This window comes from Lolium perenne, chromosome 4 (assembly GCF_019359855.2).
Source record: "Lolium perenne isolate Kyuss_39 chromosome 4, Kyuss_2.0, whole genome shotgun sequence".
NCBI lineage: Eukaryota > Viridiplantae > Streptophyta > Magnoliopsida > Poales > Poaceae > Lolium > Lolium perenne.
Genome location: NC_067247.2, coordinates 221,062,402 through 221,077,401, shown reverse-complemented (window position 1 = coordinate 221,077,401; position 15,000 = coordinate 221,062,402). Strand labels below are relative to the sequence as shown.

At 46.6% G+C, this 15,000-nt stretch overlaps 1 protein-coding gene across 1 annotated transcript; it reads left to right on the top strand.

The window, feature by feature from the left end:
- Window positions 1–201: 201 nt before the first annotated feature.
- LOC127294980 (probable protein phosphatase 2C 75) lies at window positions 202–14,731 on the top strand. The gene is made up of 5 exons (XM_051324886.2): window positions 202–437; window positions 2,332–2,703; window positions 2,788–2,905; window positions 13,549–13,772; window positions 13,924–14,731. The coding sequence occupies exons 1-5, from the start codon at window positions 255–257 to the stop codon at window positions 14,353–14,355; spliced, it is 1,329 nt and encodes a 442-aa protein (XP_051180846.1). The 5' UTR covers window positions 202–254; the 3' UTR covers window positions 14,356–14,731.
- Window positions 14,732–15,000: the final 269 nt, after the last annotated feature.

Sequence of the window (15,000 nt, the reverse complement as noted above, 5' to 3'; positions counted from 1 at the left end):
CGCCACCGCCCCTCTCTCACAAAGATCGAAATCTTGGCAGCGTTGCGTTGGGATGCACAGAGGTGTAATCTTTGCGAGTCAGCATTGGTGGTGGGTTCGGCTGTGACCAACGGGGCAAGACGGCGGCGATAACGGCGGCAGCGGTGGCGACGGCGGGGCCGTCGGGGGGCGGGGGAGGAGGTGATGGGGGCGGGGGAGGAGGTGATGGGGGCGGGTGCCTGGATTGCCTGCAGGATGTGGTGAGGGCGCTGGCGATGGGGTCGTGCCTGCCGGCGGACCACCGACCAATAGAGGTGTCGGAGAAAGGGGGAGGCGGCACGAGGAGGGATGAGGAGGCGCCCGGGAGGATCGCCGGGAGTGGGACGGGCAATGTGGCCTGCCTGTTCACGCGGCAGGGGAAGAAGGGCACCAACCAGGATGCCATGGTCGCGTGGGAGGTATCTGCACTACAAGATCCCTTTGTTTACTCTACTACTCGCGTTTATGCTTTTGGTGCTTTGAGTTGAAAGTTGTAACTAATCGTCAACGTCGCCTTTTTTTTTTCTTCAACTGATTCTGTCTATTAATGAGCTTGCCAGCGCCCTCACCACATTCTGGAGTAGTAGTTTTCTTGGAGTTGAAGTATTTGGGTAACATAAAGTTGAAATTATACTGTACATTAAGATCAAAATAATTGGCAACATCTGGAGAAGCTCTCATAAAATAAATAATGCTAATTTTTTTCGAGAAAACACAAAACCTTGCGTTTCGATGCATATTGATAAAGAGAGTTTGATACAAGCCTAATGAACTTGAAAAGAAACAACTCCATGGCTCGGACATTTGAAAAGAAACAATTCCACGGCTATTAAGTTTCTCTCATGAAAGATGTTTTCTGGCTCTAAATGAATGAAGATTGGGCACCATCTTTCCTAATGAACTTTGAAGACCTAAAATGTTGGATGCGGCAACCATCTTGCTTCCCCATTTGTTATCTTTTTGGTTAAAGGGGTCATTGTTTATTATGCATCTTAGGCCATGAGGTTATATTCTAGATGAAACTGTACACGCTTGGACGAGGTATGATTGCCTATGCAGGATCAACTAAGTTACTCATCTAGTCAAAGAATGCCCCCTTGCCTGAACCATTTATTTGAATCCAGCAATTGCATACGCATGAAAAGAACAACAGAGTAGTGAATCCAGCTGATATAGTTTGGACCGACTTTCACGGATTGACAAGCGACGGGTACGGAGAATACAAGGGGAAAACAATGAACATACGCGGATACAGAGAGGAAAACAATGAACATAGTGGATACAGAAACCAAAGTAAGATAACTAGTAAAACACACTCAAATCCGGACTCTCTAACACAGATCCAGCAATGTAGCCCTTGAATCTGAAATACAAGTTCACTCCACTCTTAAACTGAATTCCTCTTATTGGCCAGTCCACCGATCCAGTAGAACCCAATGAAGGGAAGATTGGCAACGAAGAGATCTCAGAGTCACACCACTAGGGGAGAGGTCTTGGGTACTCAACAATGCGAGGATCTTGGGCACTCCACAAAGAGTGGATCTTGACTCCACAAGGGGTGGATAATGAGGAAAAGCTCTAGGGTTTCATATCATCATGTCTATCTCAGATCTGAGGAAGTAGAGACATATTTATTGTCTAGGGCAAAAGAGTATGTGGAAGGATAAGATACAAGGGCCACAACCTGTTTACTCCACACAGGCGTCGCCAGACAGTCTGGCGTCAAGGGCTCCAGCGCATGACATTTTCAGGCGGCTGTGTCTTCTTGCTGGTTCTTTTTGTTGTTTACTCTAGTCGCCGGCCAGTCTAGCAGGCTGGTTCTTCCCATCTGCCTCAGGCGATGGATGGTCCAGCGGCTTAAGAGCTCCCTTGCTTCGGCCCAAGACCTCCGTTGTTTCTCTTTGCCTTGAAGATTTCCCAATATTTTCTCAAAAACAAAAAAACAATGAAGATTTCCCAATACCTCCGGGCTCTGTCCTTGCTTGTAGTGGATCTTGGGGTCATACCTGAGAACACATAGGTTATCCACTTGAGGTAGCAAGTCATCCATGGAGGAAAAAACAATACACATGTTATTAATGAGTATAATCACCTCGGCTTATAGGGCTCTTGCTTGTCACATGATCAATTCGTGTAGTTGAACTATCGAAATAGGTGATGACATATTTGAGCTTGGAGTTGGAGTGGTGATGTCTGAGGGGCGTACCATATCATACATGGCAAATTGTTATTTATTTCGGCCTCCTTGTTTTCTTGCTCTCGCATTTCTCTTCTCTTTTTGTGAATTATAACTCATTGGGGCATGATGTACAGAACTTCAACGGGAGATCAGACACAGTGTTTTGTGGAGTTTTTGATGGTCATGGTCCACATGGCCATCTTGTAGCGCGGAAAGTAAGAGATACTCTCCCTCTGAAGCTGTGTGATTTGATATACGATGACTATGGAGAGAGCCCAACCAGCAATTCAGATGGATCAGTTTTAGAAGAGACCTTATCTCCATACCCAGATGCAGATGACAAATCTCTCACATTTGCTGGACAGAAAGAAGAACACCGAGAATTCTTCGACTCAATGAAAGAGTCTTTCCGAAAAGCTTTTAGAGTCATGGACAAAGAGCTTAAATTACATCGGAACATAGATAGCATTTGCAGTGGAACTACTGCCGTTACTTTAATTAAACAGGTACAATGAAACATATTCCTTGAATTGATTTTTTTACTCAAGAATTCCAGGTACATGCAATTTAAACTTTTTTTTTTCTATCAGGGTCAGGATCTTATCGTTGGGAATCTAGGTGACTCTAGAGCTGTATTAGGCACCAGAGATCAGGATGGCCGTTTGGTTGCTCATCAGTTGACAGTTGACTTAAAACCTGATCATCCAAGTAAATTTCTTTCACTCCCCAAATTTAATTAATGAATCTTCTATGTCATCTATTTCTTTTTGATGTGTTAACTTTACCCTGGTGCCTAATGTTGATGTGATATTTCTGTTGCTGTTGAACTGGTACACTCTTGGTCAATTTTCACTAAGCAAGGATGTATGTTATCTATTCTGTGACACAGAGCATTTTATATATGTTTTTACTAGCCTAAGATTTGAAGAGTCAAGACTTAGGTTTTTAACCTTCTTGTCCAGGAAGGCAAATTCTGTTATGTCATTGAGAGGTTAGCCTGTTGGTGAAAACTAAATTCGTGCTGATAACTATGGTATAGCCACGGTACAATTTTTCTACTGCAACCAAGATGGTAGTTACGCCATTGCTTTTTTTCCCTGATGTGAAAATCTTGTATGTTTTGTTTGATAGGATGGGTGTGGTACAATCATCTTTATTTGTATGCAGATGTTTTTATAGAGAAACCGCCAGGAGCTCTGGCTATTCACTAAGAAGAAAAGAGATGATCCAGTTTATAAGGGACACCAGATCGAAAACCATACAAACTTGATTTCCCCGGACATGCAGACTACTCCCAAAGCCTGAAACAACACAACAAGAGTAAACAACCTATCACCCACAGCCTGCCACATTTGCCACGATTCCACACGTAGGATGCTTCATCTGCATTTGTCATGTAATCTCAATCGCCTTCCTCTTGGTGCTGACATTTCCGCATTTGGGCTTTTTCACCTCCTCCATAAGCTTCACAAGACAGCCAAGCATCGTGATGGAAGGAGGCGACAAAGGGGTCTTAAACTTGTCAATGAAGGTGGCAAGGGTGATGTCATTGAAGTCTGTTCTCTTCCAGGAGGCCCAAACAACTCCTGAGTTGTAGATGTCTTGTAAGCATTCACAGCATCCTTTCGCTTCTGCTTCTGCTTGTCAATGCGACCACTCCGACGAGGCGTAATGGCCACCTCCTTAGGGGCACGGGCTCGCCTAGGGGCCGGTGTAGCAAGGATAGGCGGAGGCACTGGCCTAAAAACCAATGAAAAGAAGGCATTGCGCTTATCGGCAATAGGATCCCCAGGGTCAACTTGAATTCCTTCCGTAGCCACGGTTGAAGGAACAAGGACATTGGCAGCAGCCTCCAAAGGCTCATGCAAGTGGAACATGGGCACCAACTTTTTCGAAGCCATGGCTAAGAAATCGCAAAGCTTGGTGGAGTCGGCCACCTCAGGATAGACAGCAAATGGCCCCAAGCGAGAGATAGCCAACCCATCGACCACATCATCATGGTCAAACACAGATGCCTCAAGCCTCGTGGACTCAAGCGAGGAGCTTCAACAAAAAGCTCAGCCAGCCCAAAGCCCTCGATGTCAGAAATGATGGGGTTCCGTAGACTCTCAAGGGATGCAGCGTTGTCTTCAAAGATGCATCTGGGAGAAAAGGCAAAGGACCGGAGCAACACTTCTTGCCGAGCACATCACCAAATAGATAATTGTCTGGCCCCACATGAGTGCCAACAGAAGGCAGACTAAAGGGGATGAGCCGTAGAAACGATGGATAGGCAAGCAAGAGCCGACAAACTCCAAGAGCTCGGCATCCCTCAGCCTAGCATCTGAAGCTCGGACAGGGGCACGCCCAACACCACCGGCAGATGCCGCCTCCGCATGCTCCCAACTTCCGGCAGCACTCGCTACCCAGAGCTTGCTTGCAGCAGCCTCATCCCGTAGGGGCCGAGTTACCTCTTCGGGGGGATCAGAAATTCTGATAAACTTGTTCATTATTATCCAATTTTGTCGGGGTTTCGGTATCGCAAAGGAACACAGGTACCTGGGCGAGGTTCAGGGCCCTCGTGGTGAGGTAAAACCCCTACTTCCTGCCTTGGAGTGGTATTGATATCTCTCCGAGAGGGAGTATGGTGTTACAAGGTGGAAGCTTGGCGAGGTCTCCTCTAGATCGGATCTGCTCTAGGTGGAAGATGAAGTGGGAGCAAGTAGATCGGATCGGAAGAGGATCGAAAGAAGATCCCCTCTACTAGGCAGCTGCCCCTCCTTTTATAGAGGTACCAGCCCTCCTCCCCAAGGAAACTTGGCGGAGGGGTAACCACAGGTGTGCCCAACAGTTGTCCCTAACTACGCTCGTGAATCCGTCCAGAGCCACGCCAAGCATCTTGGCCTACAAGGAGTGGTTGTGGACGATGTCGACACCCCCTATCCACCCCTAACCTTTGGGGAGAGGAGCAATGGCCATCCTGCTTTATGCAGGCAAACTCTGGGGTTTTCTCATCTTCTGGTGCGCGTCACGGCTTGCGTCATCCTCCTTAGCTTCGTCCCTACGCAACTGGCTTGTGGAGGGGTCTTGTGCAGCATCTCCTGCCGCCTGGTGCCCCCCCCCCCGTCACGAAGGAAAGCCTCGCGAGGTATTCACATCCTCCGGAAACTGCTAAGTCTTGGACCCCTCGCGAGGTACTCCTCCCTCGCGGAGACCGCCTGTCTCGTGGAGAGATGAGCCTTTGTCTTTTGTTGATGAGCCGCCGTGACGGTCCAGCAGCAGGTGGACTGTGGTACCCCCGGTGCCACTACACCGACAAATTCCAAAAATTACAATATGCCTCCTCATATCGATGGTTGTCAGCCCTCCTAAAAAATATGGACAAGATAAATGTAATAATAATTTTGTTATCTAATAGATAACTGATCCAACAGAATTTTGTTCATGGTCCCCATTATTGGTTGGACTGCATGTGGCAATTTCTACCTCCCTTTTCCAGAAGCTCACCCTCGAGTTGTCGTGCCAGCCACCAGCCATTAGGTGCCCACATCGAGTCGTGGGCAAGTGTATATGATGCCTCACGTGAGACATCAACAAGGTGTTCGTGATGTTTGATGGCGAAGGCAATAGGATCTTATTGCTACCTGGTAACAATGGGTGGCCCCAATGGGATAGAAGGTGCACCCATGCTTGTCATGGTAAGGTACAGTGGTGGGAGAAATATGATGATATCATGATGTCCCATATTACACCTGTCGTGTTCAATGCCGCAGAAGGCATGGTGCCAGATGATACCAAGGACAGGATGTTGATGGAGTAGTGCTGATTCTCTTCGTTGATAATGACACCCATGCTGCAGACCATAGCTGGACGGCCGGGGAAGGAGTCGTCGATGGTGAGGATGGCAGAGGTATCTTCTGCTAGGGCTTTGGTGCCACGGGAGTAGCCATTATGCCGACATGCTTTGCCATCATCGGTTTATCCCCTGCCACTATCATCTCCAACACCCGGTGGATCGTGTGGCAGAGAGGCATGGCCCTATCACAAGTGAAACTGCCTCAGAAACCAAGGGTAACTCGGCAGCAGTGTTGACATTGACACAAAATGCTAGTACATTATGAGGTCAGCACCACCAATAGGACGGCCTGGGTTGTGAACTGGTGATTGCTTCTTTTGGGGATCACTGAGAGATATGAGGGTGGATTTATTTATTTCTTTTTCTTAAGCCCATGATTACAGGCTCCAGCAGTTGTCTAGTGGTACTGACCCACATCTAATATGCCAATCATTGTCAACATCATAATTATTACTTGCAAGTAAGATAATATCTGATGAAAATGAGTAGCACCAAATTAGCACACTACTATGATTAGCACGAAGCACCACTGATTATCATACAATCATAGCACACAAACACCCCCAGTCCCTTCCACGGATTAGCATGGATAAGCACCAAATTAGCACATACTATGATTAGCACCAGCCCTCCCACAACTATGGGAAGCGCCTATCCCGGTTTAGGAGAATAGAGGAGCTACTGGAAAGAGTTTCTACCACTTTTGCTGTAACATGGGATAGGGGATGGAATAGTGGCTCTGCGGAGATGCTCCTATGTAGATAGATCTAAAAATGTCGATGAGTCCTATTGTTATGTGGCTGCTAGGGTTGGGGAGGGAGAGAGAGGGCTGCGAGGGCGCGAGAAAGCCGGCCGGGGGCCTTTTGCCCACGGCCGGGCAAGAGGGAAGGGATTTCCTTCTTAATTCTTGCTTGATTAGATTGATACATCTCCTCTCCATATATAGAGAGGTTTACTTGACTCCCAAGCAAGGCTTACTTGACCCCTAAGCAAACCATAAGACTAACGGGCCCAGGCCCATGACGTACTCTAACACTACACCCCACCTGGACATGCAGCTCGTCCTCGAGCTGCAACCTAAACAAACCATGACTCGATGCAACACAACCCTAACACCTAAAAACGAGCCTTTTACATCTCGGCTTGTTTTATTACTCTCAACCTGAAATAGATTGGGATGCTTTATTGTTGACCCCTGAACATAAAGTGGACACCATCCGCCCGTCGGACGTGCACCTGTACTACCACCTGGATCCCATGGAAACCAGCGGGGCAAAAGGAGCCCGCGCTGCGGCCGGCGGCGGAATGCAGTGGTGCTACGCGGTGCGCTCCTGTCGGTGACACCATGCCTTCTCCCTGCCGGATGACTGTCGATGGCGCAGACTTTGAGGTCGCTGCCCGCGGGAAAAACAGCATGTCCGCCACCCGTGGGGGAAACCGCATGCCCACGATCCCCAACGCAGCGGACGAGATCGAGGTCCGTTGCGCAACGAAGCGCAAATTGGAGGAGCTGCAGCTGCAGATCATGCGTCTTCCGCACACGCCGACGCACTAGGAGGCCGCGCGCCGCAGCCTGTAGCCTCACCGCCGCCGACACGTGGCGGATAGCGATCCAAGCCGGAAGCGGTGACGGCGACGGAGGGAAACGGACCTGGTGGAAGGGCATCCCGGGCGGTGTCGATGTAGAGCCCGGGGCCAAGGTCGCTCCCACACCTCCGAAAGGTAGGGACGGCGTCGGTGGCGGCAGCAGCCGCTGCGGTGTTGGTGGCGACGGCAGCAGCTGCTGCTGTTGCAGCTGCCCACCGAACGGCAGGGATAGCGTTGGTGAGGACAGCTGCAGCGGCGGCGTTGGTGGCGGCGGCAGCTGCTGTTGCTGCTGCAGCGTCCCGGTGGGGAAGAAGGCGGCCGGCTGCTGGAGAAGAGGGACCCCCGGTGCCGAGGTAGGGCCCGGCCCGGAGATAGTGGACAGCGGCAGCGGGGACTACAGCAGCCCGGCGTCGGGTGGCAGCGACGACAGCAGCAGCGTCGGCTGCAGCGGCCCGGTGATCGCGGCGGAGGCCGCCTGGTGCGTCGGCTGCCACGGCAGCAGCGCCGCTGGCGGCGGCGGCCCGTAGGGGCCAACCAAGTAGAGGTGGATCTCCTAGACCGCGGTGGCGAGATCGCGGAGGGCTGCGGTGATCTCCGCCGGGGAGAGAACGGCGGGGACGTCGGAGTGCAACAGCGGTGGGTGGGAAGAACTCGGTGGAGGGCTGGACATGATCGAACCCGGGAAAGCTGATACCAAGTGTTATGGCTGCTAGGGTTTGGGAGGGAGAGAGAGGGCTGCGAGGGCGCGAGAAGGCCGGCCGGGGGCCTTTTGCCCACGGCCGGGCAAGAGGGAAGGGATCTAATTCTTGCTTGATTAGATTGATACATCTTCTCTCCATATATAGAGAGGTTTACTTGACTCCCAAGCAAGGCTTACTTGACCCCTAAGCAAACCATAAGACTAACGGGCCCAGGCCCATGACGTACTCTAACACCTATAGTCTTAACCTGCCACCTAACAGAAGATATCAGCTATTGATATAAAGCCACGATTGTCGATTAGTGTGCAGCTATTGAATTCACTGGAATATTGGTAGATTTACCACAACAAGGCTAGATCTCTAATCTGAACAACATTTCTGTGTTAAATTTGGAATTTGTAAACAGTCAGTAGACTGCGCAAGGTACTACTGGTTGTATGGGGAACATGTGGAGTACACAAAATTTATGAAAATTGAAATGGTGAAGGACATTAGCACACATACTATTTCTATTCTGAAGATGGAATGAAGTTTTAAGTGATGGCCTGAGTCCATGGCCCATTATGTGAAGTTGTCTCCAGTGATATAATGAAGCATGGAGCTATGCCCTGGTAGTAACGTCATACCGACAACATATTTCTTCATGTGTTAAAACTTATAAACCTTCTCTGATAGAGATTGTAAAGTAAGGCTACTGTTGGTATCCATACCAACCTGAGATGTTTGGATCCGTATCAAAGCATCACAAGACAAAGTTTGTATAGTGTCGATACATGTTTTCACAAATAAAAAGTTTGTTCTAACCTTAATGTGTGTAGCATACTCCGCTATCATTCAACTATGCACAATTGGGTGATAACTCATATTGTATTTTTTTGATTATCAAGACTCAGAACATCAAAATGATTCACGAGTCATCCTGAGATTAATACAACAGTGTATATCTCATTATTATTTTTAACTCTTCCAAAAGAATTATTTTGGTACTTTCAAATTTTTGGTTACCTCCCATACCTGATCTTTTCACCAATGATTCCTCAGTCATCCCAAGATTTAGAAAAACGGCGTTTATTTCATTAATTATTCTTCTTAACTCCTCCTAAAGAATTAAAATATCAGTCTAAGTAGCTCGACGGTGTGCTGCTAATTTAATACTTTTCAAGTGATCCCGTTGCGGTATTTTTTTTTTTTTTTTGAATATGGGACTTGTATTACTCAGGACACATCGTTTGACATACCAATATGCTTACAATCAATCTGAGTCTGATCCAACACGCAGGGAGGAACAGAACCCAGTAACAAGCCTCCAGAACCAACTAAACTAGCGAATTTAGCTATGCCATGCGCTGCTACATTAGCAGATCTGTTAATTTTTCTGATCTCAAAACCTGGGAGCATTTGGAGAGTGTTCTTCGTTTCAGCAAATATGTTGGAGAGCATTGATTTGCCTGGTCCTTCAAGCTTCAATTCATTGATCACTAGCGCATTGTCTCCTTCCACGATGACACTAGAAGGGGTATAAGCCACGATCGCCTTAGCACCTTCCAACATAGCAATGCATTCAGCAGTAGTGGCATCAAGGCAGTGTTGAAGAAAACCCCAGGCTGAGAGGATGACATTCCCTTCCGCATCCCTCAAAATGGCACCCCAGGATCCAGTGTTATTTTGCGCACAGAACCCTGCGTCAACATTCATTTTTAGCCACTGGGTTTGGTTTTGTCCAAGCTTGAGTACATTCTCTCTTCTTTGAGGTCTCGGCATTCGGGGGCATGAGACATTTCTTCCTTTAGCATCTGTAGCCGCTTCCAGGGAATTAGCCTGCACAATAGTGGAGATGTAGGACTGGTTAAAATTAGCAGACTGTTGTATGCAACACTTACCATCGCCCAATATAGCATTTTTTCTCAAGTGCCAAGAGCGCCACGAGAGAAAGATCGGTTTGCTCTCAGCTCGGCATTGCATTGGTCCAGAAGGACGAGGACCCAGTTCTCACCGGTGCATTTGAACATATCTTCATTTGGGAGAGACCAAGGTTTTCTGAGCTGCTGTCTCAGAGCAGTAGGTTTAGTGCAGGTAATCACAGCGTGGTGCCGTCTCTGGTTCTCTGCCACATATAGTACAGGTTGGATTCAGTTCCATGTTTCTTCTGCATCTAAGGTCTTGGACCCCAAGAGCATTAGAAGCAAGCTTCCACGCAAAGACTTTTAGTTTAGGAGGGACATTAGTGTTCCATATTAGTTTCCAAAGAGGTCTGTCACCCATGTGGTTGGAGCTGGATGCTTTTTGGATTCCATCATTGGCTACTTGCATGCCGAGCCTGTAGGCACTTCTTACAGAGAAAATGCCATTTGGTTCATGAGCCCAGACAATGGTGTCTTCGTCCACTGAGCTTGATAATGGGATTCTTAGAACTTCATCCGCATCCGGAGGATGGAATAAGCTTCTAACAAGGGGCTCATCCCATGTTCTAGTGCTAGTGTCAATAAGGTCAGAGACCCATTTCAGTCTCTGCTTGCTGGCTTTACCAATAGGTTTATGATTTCCTCTAGGTAGCCAATTGTTCCTCCAAATTCTGACTTTGGATCCAGACCCAATCCTCCAGACTATACCCAGTTTCAAAAGTTCCAGACCATGGGAGATACCTTGCCAGCATGGGGAAACATTTTGACCGAAGGCTGTGTCGGATAACTCGCCAGAGGAGTAGTATTTAGATTTCAGTAGTCTGGCACAGAGGCTATTGGGAGCATTAATCAGCCGCCAAGCTTGCCTTGCTAGCAGAGCCTGGTTAAACATTCTTAAGTCCTTGAAACCCATACCACCTTGAGATTTTGGTTTAGCCATCTTGTCCCAAGACATCCAGTGAACCTTCTTTTTGTCTTCTTCATCCCCCCACCAGAAGTCTCTGATAATGTTACTCATGTCATCACACAGACCAGCCGGGAATTTAAACACGCTCATTGCATGGTTAGATATGCTTTGCGCCACAGACTTGATCAAAGCCTCTTTTGCCGCAGCAGACATATACTTTTCATTCCAGGCAGAAAATTTTTTACTCAACTTTTCCTTCGATGATTTCAACTTACCTTCCTTGATGTGGCCTTCTGGAATAGGGAGGCCTAAATATTTCTCATCTAGAGTCATAACTTCCACTTTCAGGATTTCCGCAGCCTTGTCACTGTCATCAGGCGTGGTGTGTTGTCCTACCATAAGAGAGCACTTAGCAGGGCTAAGAAGTTGTCCGGTCCCTCTCTCATACTTACAAAGGATGTCTTTGACAATAGTAGCTTGGTCAGGGTTTGCCTGGAAGAAAAGCAGGGTGTCATCAGCAAACATCAAATGAGAAATACCTGGGCTCTTTCTTGTGATTTTCAGCTCCTTCAAATTCCCCGACATGATCTGTTGTCTAATAAGAGCAGAAAGGCTTTCGCCCACAAAAAGGAATAGATAGGGAGAGAGGGGATCGCCTTGTCTAATTCCCCTTGTCGGCGTGAATTTTTCCAGGAGCTTGCCATTGAATTTGACTGAAAACCTGACCGATTTTATGCACTCCATAATCCAATTCATCCATTGATGATCAAACCCAATTTTCCTCATGGCTTCCTCCAAGAAGGTCCAGTCGACCCTGTCATAGGCCTTCATAAGGTCTAATTTGTAGGCACAAAACTTCCCAGCATTTTTAGTCCCCTTCTGGAGGGCATGGAAACATTCGAAGGCGATAACGGCATTGTCTGTGATAATCCTCCCAGGGACGAATGCACTTTGTGTCTCCGAGATTATGTCCTGTATCACGGGTCTTAGTCTGTTAACCAGTCATTTAGCAACAATCTTGTACACCACATTACATAAGCTAATTGGTCTGTACTCCTTCAGGCTTGATGGGTTATTATTTTTGGGAATCAACACAATGGCTGTTTCGTTTACACCATCTGGCATCACCCCTTTTTCAAAGAAATTCTTTACAGCTTGGATTATGTCTTCTTTGAACGTGGCCCAGTTCCTTTGGTAGAAGCAGGCTGGAAACCCATCGGGTCCCGGAGCTTTTGTGGGCCCTATTTGGAATAGGGCAAAGCTTATCTCATCATCAGTAAAAGGCTTGCACAGAACCTCATTCATCTCAGGGGTTATCTTTTGCTGAAGCACACTAGTGGCCTCCTCATGGTGGACCGAATCATCCTTTTTATAGAGGTCTTTGAAATAGGCAGTTGTTAAATTCTGTAGGTCACTTTCCTTTGTAATCTCATTCCCATTATCATCCTTTAGCTTATCGATCTTGTTCTTTTTAGCTCGCCAGGTAGCTTTTCTATGAAAGTAACTGGTGTTTCTGTCACCAGCTTGAAGCCAGTTTACTCTGGATCTTTGTCTCCAATGCAGTTCCTCCTTTTCCAGCAACTCATCAATCTGCAGACCTAGTTGCGGTATATTTTAGATGAACATGATATATAAAAATGAGTAAATTGGACTCTGCACCAGGTAAACTGCCACTTGTTTTACTTTGAACAAGGTTTACACTAGTTTTCACATTACACCAGGCCTAGCACTAAATGTGCCCGAAGTCAACTAAAAACACATGTTTGAAAATATGGAAAAAAACCATACATGTGTACTATGGGACGCAATATATACATATATATTTTGGTGCATATACATGTGTGGTTTTCCGAAAATGTTTTGTACCAATGATATAAATGGCTGCTAGACGTAGACATACCCTTAGCCCCTTAGGTGAGCTAGGGGCTGGGCAAAGGCAAAATGAGGAATTTAGGCCTAGCACTTATTTTAATCTTGATTTTTACGGCACCTGGCGCAAAGTACAATACTATTGTGTCAGCCTGGTGCAAAGTGACAATCTACTTGGTACAAAGTGCAATTCGCTCATAAAATATCTGTGGTTATCCGTGCATAAATTAGTCTTTTGGACTTTTAATATATGTTTTTCAGTTTTCTTTTCACTGCTATGGTTCAACTTCGTGCCATATTGATTCATCATCCACAGAACAGTTTTCCCATAGGATAATTGCTGGTCCTCTCTATAGCTGTGGCTGCTAATGTTGCATTATATCAGTGTGGTATGTGCATCTAGTTGAATTCACCATTTTCTCCAGTAGTTGAGTTTATTCGTGACTGTTCAAACTTCACACCAGTTCCCTTCCCAGTCAAGTAAAAAAATCTGTTCCTGCTGTCTTGGTGAATGTGATTTGAGCCACAACGCAATGCTAATCTTTTAACAGGAGAGGCTAGGAGGATCAAGCGATGTAATGGAAGGGTCTTTGCTCATCAGGATGAACCAGATGTGGCTCGCCTTTGGCTTCCTAATTGCAACTCTCCTGGCCTAGCAATGGCACGAGCTTTTGGTGATTTCTGTCTAAAGGATTTTGGGTTGATCTCTGTACCTGAGGTCACCTATAGGCGAATCATTGAGAAGGATGAGTTCATTGTCCTTGCCACTGACGGGGTAACCAAAAATTTACGTTGTTGCTTTCTACATTACTTCTTGATGGGGAACAATAGTTTCTTCGGACTAAAAATGCATCATCGTCTAATTTACAAATGATAAACCATATGTTCATAACATACCCTAATACCTAATTGCACTCTGACCACAGGTGTGGGATGTTCTGTCCAACCAGGAAGTGGTGGAAGTTGTTGCCTCATGCTCTGGCCGTTCTGCTGCAGCTCGTGCCGTTGTCGATTTAGCAAATCAAACTTGGAAATTCAAGTACCCTACCTCCAAAATGGATGACTGCGCAGTGATCTGCCTTTTCCTGAGCAAGGATGCCATTGTAGGTGGTTTATCAGGGCTGTCTGTTGGGCTATCAGGGATGTCTATTGGTACCAAGGGAATTGAATCTAGTCCAGGGATGCCAGCCCGATTGATGAACCCCCAGCGCAACAGTAAAAGGGATATTCCAGAGGATGCTGATGATGAATGTTACTTGAATATAAGTGGAGATGAGAGATCCTTGGAGGGCTTCACCCGGTTGAACACGCTTTTGGCACTACCGAAGTTTTGTGATACAACTCCAACCAAAAAATGAAGTTTACTGATATAGCTGTGCGAGTCTGCAACCAGCCGGCACACTGGCTGATGTTTTGGAGATGAGAGCATTATTGGCTATATTAGCATGCCCGTTGAGCTCCCATCCGGATGTCGGTTTACCTTATCTAATGATGAGTAGGGTTGCTGTTTTTGTAAATCCTAACTCGCATTTGGTTACTGAGTTGTTCAACATACGTTGGGGAGGCATCTTTTAATCTGCTTAGTGCTGGCTTTGCTGCCCTTCAAGTTAAGTTTATCTGTCAGAAAATGTATGTGCTCTGCAGTTTTCTATGTGGAGAAATTCTCCTCATAATATTTATAACTTTACTGTTATAAGAATACTTTAATATTTGATATAGCACATGTTTCCTACAGTTTTTCCATAAAGAAAGTTTTTATTATGAAATGTTGCATCAAGGTGATACAAGCAAAATATTTCAAACCTGACCTCCACTTAACAAATAATATGAATACATATCCAACAAAGTTATTTTGTTGTGACAGAAACCTCCGCATAGCAAAGATGCATACATATCCAACCAATTTCTTTTCCCAAGTGTTAAAAAGTGCTCGAGCGCTCGTTGGCTCGTCCGAGCACTCGATTCTCGTCCGTTGGATCAACAGAATCAACCCTGGTCGGGCG

Coding starts and splice junctions, on each gene's coding strand:
- LOC127294980 (XM_051324886.2), top strand. CDS start 255: ATGGGGTCGTGCCTGCCGGCGGACCACCGACCAATAGAGGTGTCGGAG. Junction 438..2,331: donor ATGCCATGGTCGCGTGGGAG/GTATCTGCACTA, acceptor CATGATGTACAG/AACTTCAACGGGAGATCAGA. Junction 2,704..2,787: donor CCGTTACTTTAATTAAACAG/GTACAATGAAAC, acceptor TTTTTCTATCAG/GGTCAGGATCTTATCGTTGG.